Here is a 21,176-nt window from a genome sequence, read left to right on the forward strand (position 1 = left end):
GGCTATAATAAATCCGTAGGGGCTAATTGGTTATATATGACCTGTTAATACAGTTCTAGAGCAGAATGGAGTATGTTGTCCCTTCAGACTACACGATTACAACTTCGAGAGACAACGGTATGGAAAGCCTCTCCATGAGATTCTATTATCACAATAAATGAATAAATCGATGAGAGAAAGAAAGAAAGAAAAAAGGGTATGATATGGTAGCTGATATCAGCAACAGCAACAACAGGCAGTAGCAGTAATACACCTATAACTAATATAATTTCAAGGCGGAAACAGGGAAATAGAAAAGATGGAACAATCAACAATCAACCAAGCAAGCAAGCAATCTTACAGAGGCTTCGAGCTTGGAAATAGAAATGAGATAGAGAGGACTCTCGAAGTATTCATGGCTAAGGTGAAGGAAATAAAATAAGTAAATAAATAAATACATATCATCTCATAATCATACTCACTCATTCACTCACTGTCGAGCATCCGTTACAACGCCTTCATACTCTCTCGATCGGATGTATTCTAATGTACGCTCGAAGTGACGCTTGGGAGCTTCCAGGTTGGAATTGGGTTCGTCTTCGTTGGTCTGCAGGTTGGAGTGGATGAGCTCGATGAGACCATTGAGGTACTTGGTGGTAACGGTCTCGTTCTGTTGGTCGAAGTAGTAGACGTAGCGGTTGAGGATCTCGACGAAGAGTTCGACGGATACTGCCGTGTCCATGCAAGCGTCGGCGACGCGGAGAGCGCGTTGGAGACACTCGAGGACGCGCTTACCGTCGCGGTAGAGCTGCCGGTCAAAATTAGAAGAATCATCAAGAATAAGGTAAAGAGATCGGGAACGTACGTTCTTCGCGTCTTCCTCCCCTCTTTGAGGGTTCTCAACCACCCACCAAAGGTGGCTGGCGAGGTATACCGCACGGCACTGGTCGGGTTTCTTGAGTAACTTGCTGCCGTGCAGCGCCGCCTTGGTGATGAGTGTGTCGTAGTTCTCCTTGGAGAATCCCCGGGACCCGTGAAGGGCTCCCGCAATGATGCAGACGGCCTGGAACTGGGCCCGCGAGTCACTGATGGAGTCTTCGTAGATGGTAAATGCCTGTGCAAAGAACTCGTAGCTGAACTCTTCAAACCCGGTTTGGTCGGCCACCTCGCCGCACATGACAAAAAGCCGTAGTGAAAGATCCGCACACCCTGGGTTTACGCGCTGATACAGGTTGTTGATGCATTGGTGCATGAACCGGTAAAGCGCCGACGACTGCGACTGCCAGTTGTCATCGTAATGCTCGCGGGCCTTGAGCTTACGCGCCAATCGTATTGAAGCAGTAACGAGAGCTGGCGTGGTGTATCGAATCCGTTCGTTTCCGTCGGCATAGGCCTTGCGGGTGGCTTGGAGGAGCTGTGGAGCGTAGATTATTAGTCTAAGGACAAGGGCACAATGGGACAGAGATAAAGGTCGACGTTACCTTTAGTTGGGTATCGTTTTCTGGCGCCTGGATCAGGTGCACTATTCTGGCGAGCCATCCTTGCTCTTCAATAGTTTCATCGGTCTCGCCCCGTCGCTGTGTTTGCATACCGGGGTATCCCATCGCTTGTTGGGTACCCTCCTTGATCAAGACTCGTAAGATTTGAAGAACACGGTCAAGGTTCTCCGTGGTGGTGATCAACGTGTGATTTTTGAGGAGGCTGCGGGCGATTTCACCGGCGACAGATCGCCTCGTTGGATACGACTGCGAGGTCAAGAGCGGGATGTAGTAAGGTAGGGACAAGGCAGTGAAGATTGAAACGTACGACCGGAGCGGTGCAACGAGAAGGTGTAGGAGATTCTGTTGGGTCGGTGCAGAATGCAGATCGGCATGGTCGGTATACTCTGCAGTCGCTTTGGTGGCGAAGTCAAGGACCTGGTCGACATATTCCAGTCGGTCGGGGTAAGTATTCAGCGCGAGGTTGACCAGCGAGACGAGTAACGCCATCGTGTCTTGAATAGGAAGTCCGCGGGACTTGATCAGATGGACGACCTGCTCGTAGAATATGGTATATAGCTTGACACTTCCAGGTATGCCCGGCTTTGCATCACTATCACCGTTCGCATTCGCTGCAGTCTCTCCTTCTGTTGTCTCAGTAGGTTCTTCCTTCTTCGAATCTTGGTCGATGCCATTCTCCTGGACGGCGCCACCCTCTGCATTTTCCGCCACGGGCTCCTTTTTGGGTTCTTCGGCCAGTTTGACGTCTTCGAGGAGTTTTGTCACCGCCTCCTCTTCAGTCCGCTGCCTTAACTCCGGATCAGCCGACGTATCGGTCTCGCGCGCTGCATATGCCGACAGACGATCCATTAGTCCGATGACGATCTTCTTCAGGTCCACGTGCGGATTGAGGCGAGCGATGGCGGAAAGCAGGAGATCCAGAGTGTGGAGGTGGAATTCATCGGGAAAGACCTTGGTAATCACTGCACAGACCGAGTCAGCTCCAAGCTGCTAGAAAGGGACTCAGTCTCTCCTACCTTCGAGTAAATATTCCTGCGCCAGGACATCGCGACATTGGACAACCTGCTCCAGCAGCGCCTGTAGAATCCCGGACTTGTAACCCTCGAGATCTACTAGCTGGCTGAGCCGCACCACGTTGCTACCGACCAACAGCTCCAGCTCCCGGCGCTCCTGCATCCTCTTCTCCCGCTCCCGGGACGGGCCTTGATGTTGTAGCCTCACCCACAGTTTGTTCATCTCAACGAAATTGGTCAGGACGAAATTGATCGAGTCCTGCATATTGCCCTCGGGGCCGTCACCTGACCCCGTCGGTAAATAATCCCTTGCCTGGCCGGAGAGGTAGTACCGCAGAAACAGACCGCGGATGGGGTGCTGCACGCCGCGACTCATCTCCATCATATCCTTCATGATCTCCTTGACGGGAGCATCTTCCACAGACATGTACACGGTCCCCACGGTGACCATGAGATACATGCGCGGGATAATATTACCGGCATACTGGACCAATTCGTAGAGGTCGGCCAGATGATTGACCGGATGATTCTCTTTCAGGTAGACGGAGAGGTGTCGCAGAGCGTCGAAGACGGCCATGTACAGTTCATAGTATTGCTTGGGACCGAGGCTCGGGGTCCGGAGCTCAGAGACAAAGGTTGATCTGGAGCAATTGCAGTGGATGGTTAGCATTTCCTTTCATGGCTGCCTTGGAGAGAGGGTGAAGGCAGCGGAGGCCGAAGCTCACCCGCATTTGAGCGCATCCATTAATTTCCCCGGCGTTTCCAAACATTTTCGCATCATCTGCGACTGTTGCCGTACCACTCCCAATGCCTCCTCAAGGAGACGGCTTTGGTCTTCGGGAGCCGGTACTGGAGAGGCCATGGTGAGTTTTAAGAGGTAAGGAGAAGAAGAGGGGAGGCGGTAAACAGCAGCTTGCTGGTCGCGGGTAACGATAGGATGGACAGGGATTCAACGACGAGGGGAGAGACGGTCCGAGGAGGAGTACGCTAGTCGGGAAGGATCAGGGAGCTCCTGGTCCATAGACAGGAGGTGAGAGAATGGGAAGATAGATCACAGACTGAGGAAAGGAAGAGAGAGTCAATGACATGCTAAGTTGGAGTGAATCGAATGATGTATTACTCGAATCGGGTTTGGGGGTAAGATATCCGTCTAGTACTGTACGATACCGTATTACAGGGTGTATGCATCGTATCGATATATTTATGTACTCCAAGAATCCATCTAGCTATCCATCTACCCAATATCCCGCAAGCCCAGCTAAGAAATACAACGCCATAACCTGTAAATCGATATCCATAACCGCACGGAAAAAATTGACAACCAGAAAAAACCCGAAAAAGAAAAGGAAAAGGCATCCATCATATCATTCATGGGAAACATCACTCATAGTAAGATGTCATCCGAAGAGAATAGAAAAGAAGAGGCAATTGGCTGCTGGTTGCCGTGGTCATCAAATCCGTGAAGCAGTCAGGTTTCAGACTGGCAATGTGCTGTTCAAGCTCCGCCCATGGTTGGTGCTGTCGCCACGGGCAAGGAGGGTCCGAGTTTCACTGCCGTTGCTGCGAGCACTGAGTTTGGTGGTGGTGGTGCCGTTTTTGTCGCTGCGCCCTCGGAGAAGAGAAGCAACCATGTTACTACGGGCTCCGAGCCCGTGAGATGTAGCATTGCTGCGAGCATGCAGGTTACTGGTCTCGGTACCATTGCTGCGAGCTGCGAGACTTCGAGGCTCGGTGCTGTTGGCCACGGTGGATCGTTTGAGGTTGGGCGAGGATCTCTTGCTAGTATTGAACCCGCGGGGATTGATCTCGGGCTTACCGCCAGGAGTGCCTGTCGGAATTGGTCCAATACTCCAGGCGGGAGGGACGACGAAGCCCGAGGATGAAGGAATCGCTGACCGGGTCTGAGTCACCGTGAGCGTCACAGGCGGAGGCGGATGGACGACGGTCACGGTTTCGAGAGCGGGAGTTAGACTGGTGCCCGATTCGTCGCCAACATTGACGATAGAATACGGCACTTCTCTGCCCTTCAGGGTGTCATTGGCCCGAGGATGGAGTAGAGGCACGGCGTGGGCGCCGATGGAGGAGAGAACTAGTAAGAAAGAGAAAGCGTGCATCCTGACAGGGTCTAAAGGCCTTGCACAGTGAAAATTAAACAGAAAAGCTATTAAATGGATAGAGAAGGCAAGTAGTGAAGAACTCGCAGTAGAGTAGTACCAAGCTCGGGCTATAGATATAGATCGAGAGCAGACGAGGAGGGAGCTTAATATATATCCACGGCTAGATTTAACGACCCGATTTTCCACCGGTCCAGAAGGATCGAAAAATATTAAAAATAAAATACAATCGGGATATGTCATCACGTCATGGCACGGCATCGTAGACCCATTGACCCATAGCGAAAAGCACAGGCTGGTGTATCTCGGGAGGCTGGGAGAAGATTACTAGGCAGCCATCCATATGGGAACTGCCAGCCACGTTCATTCTGAGCCGGTCGGAGAAAGAAACATCATAAACTAAGTGGATATCCACGCAAGCTGTGATTTTGCACTATACTGTCCGAGAAGCCCTGTAGGCAGACAGATATGCTGATTTCTGATTCTTCACAGTGACTGCCAAGCATCCAGTGGCTGGGCCGATCTACTTGCTGCGGCGGTAGTAATGCATGCGATGACAACAATGCATGCGATGAATATAATCAAGCACGATATGATCGAACAGTGACATGCTGTCAAGGACGCAAGGGGTATGGCAGTCAGTTCGTGAATGTGGTACGTAAGTATACTGTCGAGTCGACGCCAACTCTTTATGTATGCTTGGTATATCTCCAAGCCTCTTCGTCGACAACGTAGACAAACTCTGCGTTTGATTGCATGAAATGATTACGTTGCTCACCATGATATCCATGTCGATTCATTCTGATCTACAACCTAGACCAAGGTGACGAGGCCTACCCAGACTAGGGACACCGCTTATGTATGCTGCAGCAATAGGAGAGAAGTCTTTCTTCTTTGCCTATGATACTTCCACCGACCGCTCCAAATTGTTCGTCCGATGCGTGATCGTTATTTTTAGGGTTGTCTCACAACGTTTTGCCAGCTGGACGTGGACTACTGACTTGGCGATGCGAGATACCCGGGTACCTTGACAAAAATAAATCAATCACACGTGATTGATTGATGCTACAGCGGCATGCACCATGGCAGTAGGGTATACAGCCTGGGCGGACATAGGACGGAAAGAGTCAAGCGGGAAGGTGACGAATCCACTCAGCAAGGGCAAACACGACTATATAGCCAAATCCTCGATTCGAATCAGCCCGCAGCCTAGTCCAGCGCTGGCCCATCCAGCGCATGCTTGGTTGGGATTCCAGGACAACGCAGTGACGTGCGTTCCTTCCTCGAAGATCGTGATGATCATGGTGCCGTTGACGAGCTTAGGGTCCCCCATCAGGTTCCGCAGCAAGCTGATGCTCTCAGCGCGGTATCCGTCGTGGAATCGACTGGCTCCCGGACTATTGGTTTCCGTCCCTCGCACCCATTCGTGCGTAAACCAGGTCTGCTGCCATTGCTTTTCTTTGGGGTGCAAAACTCGTCGCATCGGGTTGATCGCCACCACGGCGCCGCTGGTAGCTCCATATAAAAGACTCGGATGCCAGAAACTACACGGCGCCAGCGCGGAAATCGTGCTCGGAAGCCGGGCAATGGCGGTCGTGGTGTAAAAGCGACGCACCGCCAGCATCCTGGCGAAGTCGTTTTCGTCACCGGAGAGGAAAGCCTGCAGGATGGGCGAGTATGATAAGTGGGCCGATCCGAACCGCATGCGCATCGTCCCGACGGTGTTTTTGTGACGGTCGATGAGCGATGTTAGCCGGGTATCGCCATCCATCGACGTCGTAGATAGCAAATGGGGGTACGTGGGATAAGCGGATGTCAGGTTGAGAATGTACGTCGAATGGAGGGGTTCGTAGAAGTACGGCAGCGGTTGAGGTGAGGTGCTTGAAGATGCGATACTCCAGACGGCCACGAAGCCATTGGCACAGCCAACGGCGATGTCACTGGGAGAGAGCCATGCAACGCATGTGCACACCGTCGAAGGCGGCTTGGCTTCGAAGACCGGCGACGCGACCCTGCCTATGACTCTTATTAGTATACGTAATTCCATGGGCGATACCTGGTGACCGTCGTACAGAATTCCGTCTTTCTGGGGTCCCGACTCAACTTGACGTCGATGACTCGCACACAACCATCTCCCCATATTCCTGCCAAGAGGCCAATGTTTTTCAAGGCATCTTCGTCGTCTTCATCCCGCGAATCTCGAGCCATGGGGCACCAAGCGATCCGTTTAAGATCTCCCCAATTAGTACATAGAGTTAAGCGTAATCGAGGCTTGGAGCTCATATCTAATTTCTTAGTGAACGAGTCATCTTTCGCGGCCTTGAACGCCCAGAGCTGCAAGGCACATGGATACGGCGCAGACGGACTGAATGCAGGCGCGCCCGCATCCAAGGGTCTGGCGTAATTTACCTTCTGTTCTTCTAGAAGAGGAGCCACCATGGCCAAATACTGTGTCAGACCGGGTTGGTTAGGAGCCCAAGCCATGCATTTGACCCTTTGTCCCATGTTTAGGATCCAACCTTGCCTTTTCGTTTTCTTTGTGCGCGTAGAATCTTTCGTTTCCGGCCAAGCCTCGCCGAAGTCGACAGACTCATGCTGCGCCAACGTGAACAACTTCTGATCATCCACCGGACCGATGAATACTTTATGCTTCTGCTCCCTCGGGCGCGGCAGGTAGGCTTGACGAACCTGACGCTCTGAGATTTTCTCGATCCGCTGGCGTTTTCGTATTCTCCCTCCCACATCCTCGGCATAGTACCAATCCCATCCGCGGGTCCTCTCCCTCTCCAGGTCCTCGGGCTCAGCACCAAACGTTAATCCATACCTATACCCTGACGCCTTCTGCGCCTCGTCCAACGATGAACGAGTGGGAAAGGTCGAATCAAGACCCCCCGACCAGATATCTCTCGCATGCAAAATAGACAAAAGATCCCTATCATCCGTACCGAAGGTCACCCGAAAATGGTCCGCCTTTCCCAAATGTTCTGCGGGATTCCAGGAACCCCGGGAATGCGTCTCATCGTCCGCCGACACGAAAGGGCCATCTGTATGTCGCTTTCTGGCGGACTTCGGACGTGCAGCAGGAGTCTTCAGATGACGACGGGAACGAGCAGGTTCACTGTCCTCTGACATTGGCTCGTCTTCGTCGCCATCATTCTCAGGAACCATGTCCCCGTCATCATCCTCGTCATCAGAGCTATCGTCCGGGTTGTCCTCGTTGGCTTCGTCAGCCATCTTGAATTCCTCGTCAGAAGAAGAACCCTGAGCCTGCGAAACCGCAGCTTTTCCCTTACTTTGGGGTGGACGGGTCTCCTCCGGGGCTGATTCATCGCTGACCCCGGCCATCTCGAACGGGTCATCCGTATACTTGGTTCTTGGGCCTGATTGGCGATTAGACCTGCGTGTGCGAGGCATGACGCAATTGGAACTTTGGATTCCCAAACTAGGGGGAGGTTGTATAAATTGTAATCATGTATGAAGCACAGAGAAGCTACTTGGACCGGAGACTTGATAGAAGAACAGATACTATTTAGTAGTAGATGACGAAGAGTAAAGAGTAGAAGGAGAAGCTCATTCGGGCCGAGAAAGGAAACCTTTTCTTGGCATTTAATATTACAGCGCTATTCCGTTTTCGGGTTATCCAATGGTGTCAGAGAAACCCCACTTTTCCGTACTTCTGCTGAAGAGAAATTATAAATAGTTCGAAGAATCATCAATTATTGGGACTAATTATTATCTTTACTGTTCTGGACTACAATCACCATCCAACGACTCCGTTCGCCCTCTACCAATATATCGAGTATCCGTGAAAGATGCCGGCATCATATCCAGGCATCCTGCACCAATATGTACAACACCCGATAGATCCTGTATAGGGACATCAAACTAAAGATACTTATTCTCTAGGCCCCCCGACTCGTAGCCCATGAATTTGTATCTCCCAACCAGACTCGACCCAAACCGCACAGTCTGCTCTTCGTAGGCGGTCTGACAGACGGTCTGGGAACGGTTCCCTACGTGACAGAGCTGTCCAAGGCTCTCGAATCCACCGAGTGGTCGCTCTTCTGGCTGGTTCTATCGTCATCGTATCTGGGCTGGGGCATTGGCAGTCTAGACCAGGACGTCGAAGAGATCTCACAATGTGTGAGTTTCGTACGCAAGTACAAGAGTGCGTCGTCCTCCGACGGCAAAGTCGTGGTAATGGGTCATTCCACCGGGTGCCAGGACGTGCTGCATTATCTATACTCTGCGAATCCGCTGCCACAGCGTCCGACGGATCAGGAAGTCGGGTTGAATCTGCAACGTCTGGTGCGGCCGGTGATGGACGGAGCGATCATGCAGGCGCCGGTTTCGGATCGGGAAGCGGTGCTGCATATGATGCAGACGAGTGCCGACCCCGATGAGTTCCGCAGGATTTACGATCAACTGGTGGATCTCGCCCGTCGACAGCCACCGACTGAGATCCTGCCGTTGCATTTGACGAGCAAGGTCGGGTATCCCGGTACCCCACTCAATGCGCGTCGGTTTCTGAGTCTCGCGAGTCCTGATAGTCCTGTGAATCCGGAATTGGATGATCTGTTCAGCTCGGATCTGACAGATCAAAGACTGCGGGAGACGTTTGGAGCCGTGGCTGAGCGGGGTCTGCTGCGGTCGAAATTGATGGTATTGTATTCGGGTAGTGATGAGTTCGCCGCCGGATGGGTGGATAAGGAGGCGCTGTTGCAGCGGTGGAAGCTGGCGACGAACGCCAACGGGAAGGAGAAATGGGATGAGAACAGTGCGGTCGTGCCGGGGGCCAGTCACACCGTCAAGGATGAAGGGCAGACAGATCTGATTGCTCGCGTTCTACGTTATCTGAGCAGTGTCTGAAAGGTCGAAAGATATAGACGCTTATTTTATTGAACCTATTGTACATACATAGTGGCAGCAACATAGCCAACGACATGAACCATCAAACTGACCGTCCTAATCCAAAGCGAAAAGAGAAAAGAAAAGAAAAGAAAAAGGAGGGTATAGTTAGAAAGACCACCGATCACGTAGGCAAGACCAATGCAGACCAATCCATTCCGGATCAAATCATCAAACCTTCAACCACAACGTGAACACCCCCTTGAGATACTCGACGATCTCATGCCCGCCCAGTTTACTCTCTCCATACAAGCGATCGACAAAGGTAATAGGACACTCGGCGACCTTGAACCCCATCGCCTTAGCGCGCACCATCATCTCCATCTGGAAACTATACCCTTTACTCTGGGTACTGTGGATGACCTTCTCGAGCACGTTTTTCTTATACAGACGGAAACTCCCCGTGAGGTCACTGACGCCCGGCATGAGCATCACATCGGCGATGAGATTTGCTCCACGCGAGGTGAACTTGCGGATCAGGTCCCAGCCGTAGACGCCGCCCTTGATGTCGTTATGGTTGGCGTAGCGGGTGCCGGAGACGATGTCGGCGTCGGTCTCCTTCTGGATGGCAATCATCTTGGGGATGAACTTGGGGTGGTGGCTGAAGTCGGCGTCCATGATGATAATGTAGTTACCCGTTGCGTACTGGAGGCCGTGGACGTATGCCGTTCCAAGTCCAAGTTTGCCTTCGCGGGGCTTCAGGTTGATGTGTTCTGGTCCCCAGAGTTTCTGGAGTTGTTTGGCCACTTCGAGTGTGCCGTCGGGGGATCCATCGTCAACAATCACTATCTCCCAGTCTAGATTGCTAGATCATATCCATTAGTGTCAAAAGCCAGATCTGGAAGATTCAAAAACAAACAAAAAAAAAAAAAAAGGAAAAATCGAAGCAAAAAGAAAGGAAAAAGAACAAGAGAGAGGCATCAGGGGAACTCACTTCTCGCGGAAGGTCTTCTCAATCAACCAGCAGATAATAGGGAGGTTCTTCCGTTCGTTGTACGTCGGGAGAATGATTGAGTACTTGTTCTTGACGGCGCCCATCTTGATCACCAGAAGAGAGTAAATGGTCCAGTCCGGGGAAACAGAAGTCTCGACAACACACTGGAAGTTGCTGCAGGTGGTGTTGACGACGTTGCGCGGTCGGCGTTGACATAACGTGGCCGGACTAGCGCGAGGTATTCGTTACACCCGTGGAAACTGTGCGATGGCTGGCCATGACGGTACAGCATACGCTCACACCATCCTCATAAACCCGTCCCTGAAAATCTCTAGTTTGGTCGAGAAGGTCTGCCTGGAATACTAGATACGATGCTATGCTGAGGAGACCATTCATGTGTACTAGGGAGTCCGTCTGCCTACAAGATATCTTGCGGTACAATAATGACGTACGCTTCCATCTCCCCTTGAACTCAGAAATAGTGCCACCCTTGTTATAAGAGGAAATTCATTTACAAAATGCATTGACATTGAGAGCTCGAACATCTATATATAATATATATATGTATATCATTGGCATGGATCATTTAAACCAAGCCGTGCCTGAACGCCACAACCCATGGGATTTCCAGGGTCTTTACAAAACCAGAAGATTCACCACTCTTTCCACTCACTATCCCTGCCCAAATCCTCCATGGAGTTTCCCTTCACTGGCAATTTGACTAAACGATCGATCGTACCGATGATTCATCTCCCCATTATGATGCTTCACATCCTGCGGGACAACCAATCGAACATTGCCCTGAGTCAACATCGGACATAAGTTCCCGGGCCCTGGAGTGACGGACTCCTGATCCACGTCTTAACGATTGAGATGGAGAGCTCACTGCAGATGGCAATTTCGTACTTGGTTATCTCCCTCAGTATCATATGAACTCTGCACATATGGTTGCCGAGATAGAGTGATAAGACCTTGCAACCAATAGCTCGAAACAATGGAAGAGTAGGCCGCTCGAGCTGGAAGCCTGGTGCGAAGAGCTGGTTGAACATTGGCCCCTGTGGTTTAAATGCTGCTAATATGGCATGGAGTCTTCGCACTGTTATGCTCTCCAGAAACGTTGCTTGATCATCACATTGATAGTTCGTTACCCAGAGTGCTTGTAACTGTTATCAAATGGGCCACTGCCAAGACAGGAGCGCAAGAGAGAGCAGATAAACTAAATATTACATTTCGACTGTCTTCTCCGTGCTGGTATTGCCGTCATCTCATACTGCCAGAAGCAAACCCTTGACCATTAATGTGACTGTCAAAACACCCAAGAATTGATGTTCCTAAATAATAAATAATAACCAAAAGAAAAGGAATAGAATAAATAAAAAGAGAATAGGGTTGCATATCCAATACCATGGTGTCTTGTGCACCATATCCGCATAAAACGCCAGTTAACCGATACCATTAAAAAAAACAAAATGCATGACCAAATATTGGATATAATAGTCCAAAACAAACCATATTGGGGGATGTCAAAATAACACAGAGAATCACAGAACTCGCAAATATATAGGATGCATGTCATAATCGCCAATTAAAACCCAGGAACCCATCACACCTAAGAGCCCAAGCAGATCACACAAAAGGATCATTGTTCGTATGCACATTAATGGCCACAGAAGAAGTGTGGAAGAAGTGACTGCTATCTTGATAACGCCAACGCCTTGGCTGCAGGAGAACCACCTGGAGAAAACTTGTTTGTTTGTTTTCCTTTTCGGTTTTTGCTTTCTGTTTCAGAGTCACCGGTGCCAACAGCAAATCAATCCGTTAAAGATACACAGTAGCAAACACTCGCATACTGTGCCTTCGCGGTGTATGTCTGAGTTGTACTGCCAATGCCTTTGAGGGTGGTGGTTGGGGTAGGTTCTAGCTCCTTGATCTGGATCGTCTCAGGAGAAACAGTTTGAACTGAGCCATTCTCCATCACATGCATCTGTTGACAATAAGGGGTCTGGGCATCGGCATAATCCCGTTTCTCCTCCATCTTGATGCGGCGAGGGAAATCAGGTACCTTGTCTTTGTCTGGGGAGTCTGACGATTCCGTAGGCTTGGGTCGCTCTAGTAGTGATGCGGTGGAACTTTTACCAAAATCCCTTGTGCTCTTGTTGGCGTACAAGAAAAACTCCATCACAGTGCCATTCCACCAACAAAACCACGGCTTGTCCCCTGACTTCGCTACCTTTTTGCGATAATATGCACCCTGTAGCACTTCAAACTCATCAATGTGACGTTTTGACGACGCTACACTCGACGAAAAGGTGTCCTGCGGAACAACGACCAACTTGTCAAACAGGGTGAAGAAAGTCCACGCTGGACCAAGACTGAGGTCGCTGGAATCCATCACGAGACTCAGGGACTGCGTAGGAGTAGCAAAGAATGGTGCTTGTGCACCATAGGTGAAAGACGAAGACGTGAAGGTGGCATTTTCAAACGTAATGTTGGGTTGTGTCTGTGTCCCAGATATTGAAATCGGAATATGGCCCTCAGTCATGCAGCCCCAGGAGGGGGTGTAGTCTGAGTCGGCGATACAGAACTTCGACTGATTCTTGGCGTACGCGGGAATCATGTAGTTGCCGGTAGGAAGGGGCAACAAGTTGGTGGGAAAGGTCGATATCGGCGTCGCATCCATTCGCGGGGTGGCTGTCTTGGTGATAATCTTGGGGCTGTCGTTTTTGCCATTGTCCTCACTTGCCTCTTTCCTTGCTCCCAAAACTCCACCGATGACTCCACCAATGCATCCTCCCACAACCATGACGACAACCACCAGAATTATAGTCCAGACCGGCAAACCACAACAAGCCTTCTTCTTACCCTTGTTCTTGAGTTTTTCTTCAAAGGCCATGATTCCCGTCGGTGGGGGTTCCTCTGGCTCGGCGGTACTGCGCGCGTTGGCCTGACTCTCTGCGAGTATTGCCGCTGCAGTTGCTTCTGGAACGGGCGGCGTCTCCTCATTGCCCGTGCTTTGCTCGGAGGCCACAGGAGCATCCGCGGCCGACTGGTTGGGCCCCTCAGCCTTCGGGACTGCACCGTCCGGGTACCGCGAGTATGGTGGAAGTTGCTCAGTATGACCATCAGGTCCCACCAGATCCCCCACATCGTCATCGGCACGGTTGGGCGGTCGCTGATAAGTCTGAGTATGTCCCGGAAAACCTAGAGGAATCACGGGAGAATCGATTCCCTCCTCCGGTACCACATTTTGCGGATACATCGAGTAGGGATGCTGGGGGGCATTGACATCTAATGGTCGGTCCATAGGTCGTACTGTTGACGTCGTTGTTATACTGGGTGAGCGACTGACACCGACTTGCGGATACATTGCATACGGATGGCTGGGCCCGGTCGCGCCCGTGTAAGGACTGAGTGCCCGAGGCATGGAAAACCGCGACGACGTACTTTGGCTCCGTTGTGCGATAGAGGGAGCGGTATTAGTCGACGCAACCGAGTCCCGGTTACTGCTGAAGTCTACCCCCTTTTGGGGAAGGCTCGATCGGTGTTGATCATCGAAGGACACCCGAGCCTCATCACCGAACGGGTTCTCTGTCGTCTCTGGCTCATTGGGAAGGGTGGTATACGATTTCTGTTGGGGCACCGAACGAAGGGTATTGGAGGATGCAACTGACGAGACAGAAGGGCTTCGGGGGGTGAGGGTGGTCTGCTCGGAGTCGATGGGTTCCAGTGAATACTCGTCGGAGAAGACGTTGGGATTGGAGGAGCGAAGGGAGGTTGAGCGGTGATGCATTGAATCGGTATCGGGATTAGGAGTACAGTTTTGGGATGGCGGCCGTGATGATTGAGAGAGGGAGCGAGGATGATCGGAAGGTAGACGCCCAGACATGGCGCTGCACCGCCCTGTCGGGCTTCCTTATCGTGATCGCTCAATCCGTCCGAGGGAGCGGATCAGTCACCTGAGTCGACTGAGGGACGGAAGGGGAAAGCAAAGGAGGGGAAGCGGTGAAAATAAAGGGGCGAATAAGAGAAGTTCAACGACACACAGAATACCTGAAAAAAGATGGGTCGAAATGGAGTATGAAAATAAATCGGGAAAAAAAAATAAATAAAAGAGAGGAAGGAGAAGATGAGAAGGGGGGGAGAGGTGATTGAAACGAAGGATTCTGAGAGGGAGTTAAGGGAAGAAGAGAGAGAGAGAGAGAAGAAAGAGAAGGAGAAGGGACCAAAGTTAGCTGCCTGGAAGCCTGAGGGAGCCCAAGAAAGGACTAGTGGGCTCGGGACTAGTTGGGTGGTGGCAGATGTACAGAGTACAGAGTACAGAGTATTATGTTTCTTAATTAGAAAGTGGGTTTCATTATTATTAAGGCCCTCAGATCAGGCAAACAAGAAGAATCAGACTGGGATTGTTGTGATTCCATCTGATCCTGTGGAGTTGTGGTCTTTTACACCGTGTTCTATTCCTGAACCTCCTCAAGGCGAGTGAGCATCGCCACTATGCGCTACCCGCTCTGCCCGGAGAGATAGAGAGAGCCGGCAAGCACTGACAACTAGGGGAGTCCCCTGGTACTCCGTACGACAATCAAGGAATAAAAATAGTTCTCCATAGACACCAAAATAAACCCTACAAATGAATCCTACTGATGGGTGATCTCCCCATCCTTGCGATCACTGGATTGAAACAAACCCATCTGATGCCGAGACACCCTCGGTTGTAACCCCGAATCAATAACAAAAACAAAAACAGAACCAGAACCCGGTGGACTACCGTGAACTACTTAGCACTACAACTACCTCAATACCACGCGAAGTTAGCTTGGGATGAAACGCGCCACATTGGTATCATCGCCGAATGACGGAGGTGGCTCTGAAATGCCCCCATTGTGAGACGGTCGGTCATCCATATCTTGGCAGTGTCGATTTGATTGGCGATGGATGGGCTTCAATCAAGGATTCCAAAATTTCCATTTCATCTTTGCAGCCATCTTTTCCCACTGGTCTATGTATTAGTGGCAAGAGAACTGCAGATATGAACCAAAGTACAAGGGGGGAAAACCCACCCAGAAACCCACCCACAAGAGACAGGGAGGGAGAAAGAGAGAGAAATTAAAAAAAAAAAAAAAAAAGAAAAAGAAAAGAAAGGAAACTGCGAACAACTTTTAGTCCATTAGCTACCAACAAACGGGCTCTAATTATGTTCCGCCCAACACAAAAAATCTCCAAGAACGGATCATGATTAAATCTCAATGGCCGGTGGAGTCCTGTTAGACTGGGAAAACTCTATCGGACCCAATCCGGAAATCTTGTAGATCGTTGCCATGAGAGCGTCACATATGTACGTACGTCTGGAATGTTGGCTTACTTACTCCGTGATGGGCGAGTCAGTTGATTTCTCCGACTATAGTGGTCTTGGACTGTAGCATTTTCGTGCCAACAAAGAAAAGAGAGCTTTTATGCTCCGTAGTTGTTGGAGACGTGGTTCAGCCGGTACCAAAGACGGAGTTGGCCCGGTTCCTCGTACCGATCGTTGCGGTTTTGAACAGCCGGCAAAGGTTCCTCAGGTACACTCTCTGTAGCTGGATAGCGGTTCATGGTACACAGCGTACCAGAATGGTCTACTATGGATTCAACCGGTGGATATCTATTGCCTGACTATCCATTGTTTAAAATTCTGTCCTATGCCCTGATCAGTGCAGAACTGATATGGCTGAAGTTACGGGTCTAGATCGTTTCTGGCCACAAGATCTGGACAATTCGAACTACAAAGGAGTGGACTCCTGTCGCAAAATGGGGAGAAGCACCTCTCATTTGGGCATTTAGCCAAGCTTGTCATTTTTTTTTTCAGCCGAGCCTGATGAGACCCATTGACCCACATAGCTGCTGTGATAGTAACTCAGTTATGATGTTCTGGAACCGATTCCAACGCCTATCAATCCCGACCCGTAAAGGAACTGTACTGTGTAGGTAAGTACAATGCTCTATGCAGAGCGCAGTGGATCTCTCTGACCCATCACTAGGGCAGAATAGGGCAGAACTGAATCGCAAATGCTAATGGAAACGTCATCTGTAGAGACATTTTTAGATGCTAAATGGACCAAAGCACGCAATTGCTTCAAATCATGGTTGTCTTCTCAGAGCCAGGATATCGGACAATTTCACCAATCCTTTTTCTCCCCAGCCTCCTACTCCACTTTGAACTGGTGGTCGGACATGTAAATACCAAGCCCAAGCCCGTCGGTCCAACTCATCCTTGCTGAGGAAAGGAGCCCAGGACTCACACGCCATGTCAATGCAGCGTAAGAGGTGTCCCAGGCGTGTCTCTTTCTCCGACTGTACCTCAGATACGCTTCTAAGTTTAGGATTACTCAGTGGCTTCTTGTTGTGACCAAGCGCTTCTGTAAATGACCTGCATAGATAAGACCGCGCAGACTCTGGTGTGAAGATAGGGAGGGGTCGGCTCACTTTGGAGGCACCCCTGTGGGTGCTTTCTTGAGAGCTTCGTAACGCCTCCAGATCAATCCCCCCATAGAGGTGGTGTATTGGTTGAATCACCAGAGATGGGCTGGCCTAGTATATCGTCTAAAGCACCGGGGAGTATCGCATTCTTCTCTGTGCAATGCTCTTTTGTCGGTTGGCCCTCTCGGGGATTGTAGTCCCATCTTTTCAAAACCTTGATTTCTCTTCCCAAGACTTTGACCACGGGCTGCCCTTCCCCCCAGCCTTCATGCTCGGCCGAATCGCCGCTTGCAATGCCCAGACTGACAGCTTTTGAGCGACTATTGGCACTAACCACTGCCTGGGCTAGGCTCAACCTGCTAGAAATCGGCTGCTCGGGCATTGTGTACCTTAGGATACAGACGGCAAAAGCAAGCACCAGCGGCGCTCTATTAGTAAGTAGGACAACGTTCAACAGCTCATCTTCGGCTGCCGATGAGGCTGGAAGGGAGAGAGAGCACTCTGTTTCAAACGGGGTGACATTCTCTCCTCTGTCGGAGCCTTTTGCTTTTTTCTGTGACGATGTCGAACCTTGGACAGGCGCCGCACGCTTCTTGGATACCCGCTTTGCTGCATTAAACACCTGTTTTGCGAGCTTCTCCTCCTTGAAGATGTCTTGTAGTGTTTTGAGCTCCGCCTTGGAGATTTGTTCAGGACTGTGGTCGTATTAGAGGTACATTTTTATGCCTGGTTTGATGAATTGCCTTGGAAGTACTTACGTAACTAGCCTTGATTTCTGAAGGTCTATTACTCTACCCATAGCAGTCGCCAGTGGGATTTTGGCATCCTGTGACAAAAAGCGCAGCAAATCCGGAACCTGTGCAGTAGACATGGCTTTCTGTCTTCTAGTAATGTCAAGACGGAAAAGGGTTGATGAGGACTATGGGATAGAATCGCAGTAACTACTCTTGGGGGTGAAATCACAGTCTTTCTGCCTCAGGCTGCAATAGTCTCCGCCTCCACCCCAATAGATTCCAACTATCTCGCTGCAACGCCAATCCTCATTCTCCCATCCTGTTGCCCGAAGCCTACCGCACGATCCCTGCTGCATCTGCAGCCTCGTCACTATGACGGACGAATTCAAAGGCAAGGGCTTTCCAGACGTCTCCACGAAACTTTCCGCCCTCCCCAAGAAGTCGCTTTTCGAACGCCAAAAAGCCGAAGCCGAAGCCAAGCGTGCTCGTGAGCGAGCTGAAACCGCTGCGGTCTACGAAGACTTTGTTAAGTCGTTTGAAGATGACTCACCTGGTCTTGATCGACCTCCTATAGATGGAAGGGGTGGTAGATTTGGAAACAGGGCTTCGGGATTTGTGGGAGGCCCTGCGAAGCGGCATTTCACCAGCACAGGTCCGCGCATGAGTGGGCCAGGGACTTTGGGACCACCACCACCATCGCTGTCGCGCAAACGTAACCATGATGGATTTCCGCCGCTACATCGGAATCGAGACTCAGTGCAAGGTGTTCTAGGCTATGAAAATGCTGCCCCATCGCCCGCTTTTCGCACTTCGGATGATGAGAATGAAGACACTAGCGATGCGAAGGAAGCTGAAAAAGCAGCCGCGAAACCCACACTGTACCTGGCATCCTTGCCTCCTGGGACATCGCCATCGGTGATCAAATCCTTAATACCCTCCGTTTTGTCTGTGGATAACGTAAAGATCCTCCGCCCCCCCGGCCAGCCATCCGATCGCAAGTCAGTCTCTGCAATTGTGACCTTGACGAATGAAACCGCAGCCTCGGATATAGATAGTTCTGTGAGCGCGCTCCAGAACAAATATCTTGGCTGGGGATACTACTTATCGATTTCGAGACACCTTTCATCCGCTGCTATTAGCTCTACCGTACCTGTAAACATCGGTCTCTCATCAACAACATCCCTTCCGTTTGGCGCCAAAACAATCGCGCCAGAAACTGGAGGAAGGTTGAATCGAGCCCCGCCACCCGGGCCTCGAGGATTCGCACCCCCGACTTCTTATGGGTCGACACATGGTCGAAGTGGTGCCGCCACGCAGGTTGAAGTGAAGTTGCCATCCGATCTGAAGCAACTCCGACTGATTCACAAGACACTGGAAAATTTACTGGAACATGGCCCTGAATTCGAGGCTCTTCTAATGAGCCGACCTGAGGTCCAAAGAGACATCAAATGGGCCTGGCTTTGGGACGCAAGAAGTATTGGCGGGGTTTACTATCGATGGAAGCTATGGGAGGTTGTCACCAACAGTCGTCCGAGAGGAACTCAACGAGGCAGGCCTCAGAGTTCGTCGCTAATATTCGAAGATGGAGCCAGCTGGGCACCTCCGGAGAAGTATCTTAAATTTGAATATACTACCCGCATGGAGGACTTTGTGTCTGATGCAGACTATGACTCTTCGGAAGATGAGTTGTCTGACATGGAAGATGAGAGACGGGCCCATGGCGGAGGTCCGCCGAAAGATGGACCAGGTGTAAGCAACGAAGGTCTTGGCTATATGAACCCGCTTCAAAAAGCCAAATTGGCTCATCTTCTGGCACGGCTTCCCACAACCCATGCGAAGCTACGGAAAGGCGATGTAGCGCGAGTAACGGCTTTTGCTATCGGGCACGCGGGAGCGGGAGCCGAGGAAGTGGTTGAAATGATCGTGTCGAATATTCTCAATCCATTTGCCTACACCGGGGCCAACCCTGATCGTGAAAAGGAAAAACGTCTTGCGCAAGCTGAAGAGCCGACAGGAGATAACAGCCAAGGAAATCTGGCAGAAGAATCTCGGGGATCGTCTAAGGAAAGCTTGGATACTTCACCCGCCAAACTTGTTGGTCTCTTTCTTATCTCCGACATCCTGTCTTCTTCCGCTACAAGCGGAGTGCGGCATGCATGGCGATATCGACAGCTTTTCGAGTCGGCATTCAAAGCGCATAAGGTCTTCGAGCACCTCGGACGACTGGAGAAGGACCTGAGGTGGGGCCGATTGAGAGCAGAGAAATGGAAGCGGAGTGTAGGCACTCTTTTACATTTGTGGGAAGGGTGGTGTGTCTTCCCGCAATCGAGCCAAGAACAGTTCTTCCAGGTCTTCGAGAAGCCACCACTTACGGAGGACGAACTGCGGGAGGAACAAGAGAAGACTGAGGCCGAACGGGCTGCTGGCGCATTCTCTAAGGGCAAGAGCCGCTGGAAGACTGTGGACGAGGACTCGACGACAGAACCATTCAACCCAACCCGACCTTCTGACGTTGATCGAAACCGGATGGCAATCGATTCCAGGCCTCTAATCCCAGCGGGTGATTCAGACATGGATGGGGAACCGTTGAGTGATATCGATGGAGAGCCGATGGAGGACAGTGACCTGGAAGTCCCGGACGGTGAGCCTTTGGAAGAAGGCTCCCCAATGGAAGAAAGCGACGCGAAGGAGCAGTCAGAGCCGTCAGCTCAGCTGGAACCTCAACTCCCAGCTCGCAAGCCCCGACCCAAGGCCGAAGATATGTTTGCGGACTCTGATTCCGAATGACGTCTATGCTACAGCGTTTGTATATCAACGATTGTATTGTGATAGGACATCTAGAACTATAAGCTATTGGAACACCGTAGTAATATTGCCAATCTACTGCTTCTGAGACTTACGATATGATTGATGCCTTGCAGATCAGGCATCTTCCGGCCCAACTTGCCGCCCCACAAGAGAACGAGCCTCGCGAAATACTTCGCATGTTGACATCAACTTCTGCCTCTTTCACCTTGTCTAGCACGCATCGCTCCATTCCCATCGCAATCAATATCCCGTTGTTGCACCTTCCCACCCCATTAAAATGTCGAGTAAGTGGTCATTGCGCTTCTTTCGCGTTCCCTGTTCTCCTGTATAGAGGATGGTGCCCTGAGTGCCCCTCCAGGATTTTTGAGCCCCTCCACGATGGACGACGACGAACAAGGTCCTATCCTAGGGAATCTTAACGAAATAATAATATTTATAATACTGTTAATAAAAATGAAGCTAATACGTCTTTCATCCTTTAGACTTCACGGAAATCGCTCGTGAGTACTCTCCCACCTCGATTCAACCAATCCCATACAGTTGCAGCAAGACCCATAACTCCCTTCGAATCACCCATGGGAAGAAAACCAAAGAAAGGAGGAAAGGACAACTCTAATGCAGCCCATACTTCAACAGAGCAGTTCGTGCAATTCTACTATCAGACGTTCGACTCGAACCGTCAGAACCTTGCTGGTCTCTACGTATGATTGATCCATGCCTAAAAAAACCAAAAA

At 50.7% G+C, this 21,176-nt stretch overlaps 8 protein-coding genes across 8 annotated transcripts; 2 read left to right on the forward strand and 6 right to left on the reverse strand.

Moving 5' to 3' along the window:
• Positions 1-469: 469 nt before the first annotated feature.
• On the reverse strand, positions 470-3,353 carry VPS35 (vacuolar protein sorting-associated protein 35; the record flags this gene model as incomplete). The annotated part of the gene is made up of 5 exons (XM_033572201.1): positions 470-787; positions 845-1,393; positions 1,461-2,440; positions 2,495-3,132; positions 3,217-3,353. 5 exons carry the CDS (start codon positions 3,351-3,353, stop codon positions 470-472), a joined length of 2,622 nt encoding a protein of 873 aa, XP_033425516.1.
• A 613-nt stretch (positions 3,354-3,966) lies between these two features.
• ATNIH1004_007582 (uncharacterized protein) lies at positions 3,967-4,605 on the reverse strand (the record flags this gene model as incomplete). Its single annotated transcript, XM_033572202.1, has 1 exon — positions 3,967-4,605. One exon carries the CDS (start codon positions 4,603-4,605, stop codon positions 3,967-3,969), a length of 639 nt encoding a protein of 212 aa, XP_033425517.1.
• A 1,171-nt stretch (positions 4,606-5,776) lies between these two features.
• ATNIH1004_007583 (transcription factor TFIIIC subunit TFC6) lies at positions 5,777-8,019 on the reverse strand (the record flags this gene model as incomplete). Its single annotated transcript, XM_033572203.1, has 2 exons — positions 5,777-6,617; positions 6,662-8,019. The coding sequence occupies 2 exons, from the start codon at positions 8,017-8,019 to the stop codon at positions 5,777-5,779; spliced, it is 2,199 nt and encodes a 732-aa protein (XP_033425518.1).
• Positions 8,020-8,417: 398 nt separating this feature from the next.
• Positions 8,418-9,474, forward strand: ATNIH1004_007584 (uncharacterized protein; the record flags this gene model as incomplete). The annotated part of the gene is made up of 2 exons (XM_033572204.1): positions 8,418-8,453; positions 8,512-9,474. The coding sequence occupies 2 exons, from the start codon at positions 8,418-8,420 to the stop codon at positions 9,472-9,474; spliced, it is 999 nt and encodes a 332-aa protein (XP_033425519.1).
• A 210-nt stretch (positions 9,475-9,684) lies between these two features.
• Positions 9,685-10,551, reverse strand: DPM1 (dolichyl-phosphate beta-D-mannosyltransferase; the record flags this gene model as incomplete). Its single annotated transcript, XM_033572205.1, has 2 exons — positions 9,685-10,318; positions 10,448-10,551. The coding sequence occupies 2 exons, from the start codon at positions 10,549-10,551 to the stop codon at positions 9,685-9,687; spliced, it is 738 nt and encodes a 245-aa protein (XP_033425520.1).
• A 1,706-nt stretch (positions 10,552-12,257) lies between these two features.
• Positions 12,258-14,333, reverse strand: ATNIH1004_007586 (uncharacterized protein; the record flags this gene model as incomplete). The annotated part of the gene is made up of 1 exon (XM_033572206.1): positions 12,258-14,333. One exon carries the CDS (start codon positions 14,331-14,333, stop codon positions 12,258-12,260), a length of 2,076 nt encoding a protein of 691 aa, XP_033425521.1.
• Positions 14,334-16,958: 2,625 nt separating this feature from the next.
• On the reverse strand, positions 16,959-17,771 carry ATNIH1004_007587 (uncharacterized protein; the record flags this gene model as incomplete). Its single annotated transcript, XM_033572207.1, has 2 exons — positions 16,959-17,595; positions 17,659-17,771. 2 exons carry the CDS (start codon positions 17,769-17,771, stop codon positions 16,959-16,961), a joined length of 750 nt encoding a protein of 249 aa, XP_033425522.1.
• Positions 17,772-18,006: 235 nt separating this feature from the next.
• ATNIH1004_007588 (SWAP/Surp domain-containing protein) lies at positions 18,007-20,421 on the forward strand (the record flags this gene model as incomplete). Its single annotated transcript, XM_033572208.1, has 1 exon — positions 18,007-20,421. The coding sequence occupies one exon, from the start codon at positions 18,007-18,009 to the stop codon at positions 20,419-20,421; it is 2,415 nt and encodes an 804-aa protein (XP_033425523.1).
• Between the last annotated feature and the right edge of the window lie 755 nt (positions 20,422-21,176).

Source organism: Aspergillus tanneri, assembly GCF_003426965.1.
Source record: "Aspergillus tanneri strain NIH1004 chromosome Unknown AapTan_7_pilon_pilon_pilon, whole genome shotgun sequence".
NCBI classification, from domain to species: domain Eukaryota; kingdom Fungi; phylum Ascomycota; class Eurotiomycetes; order Eurotiales; family Aspergillaceae; genus Aspergillus; species Aspergillus tanneri.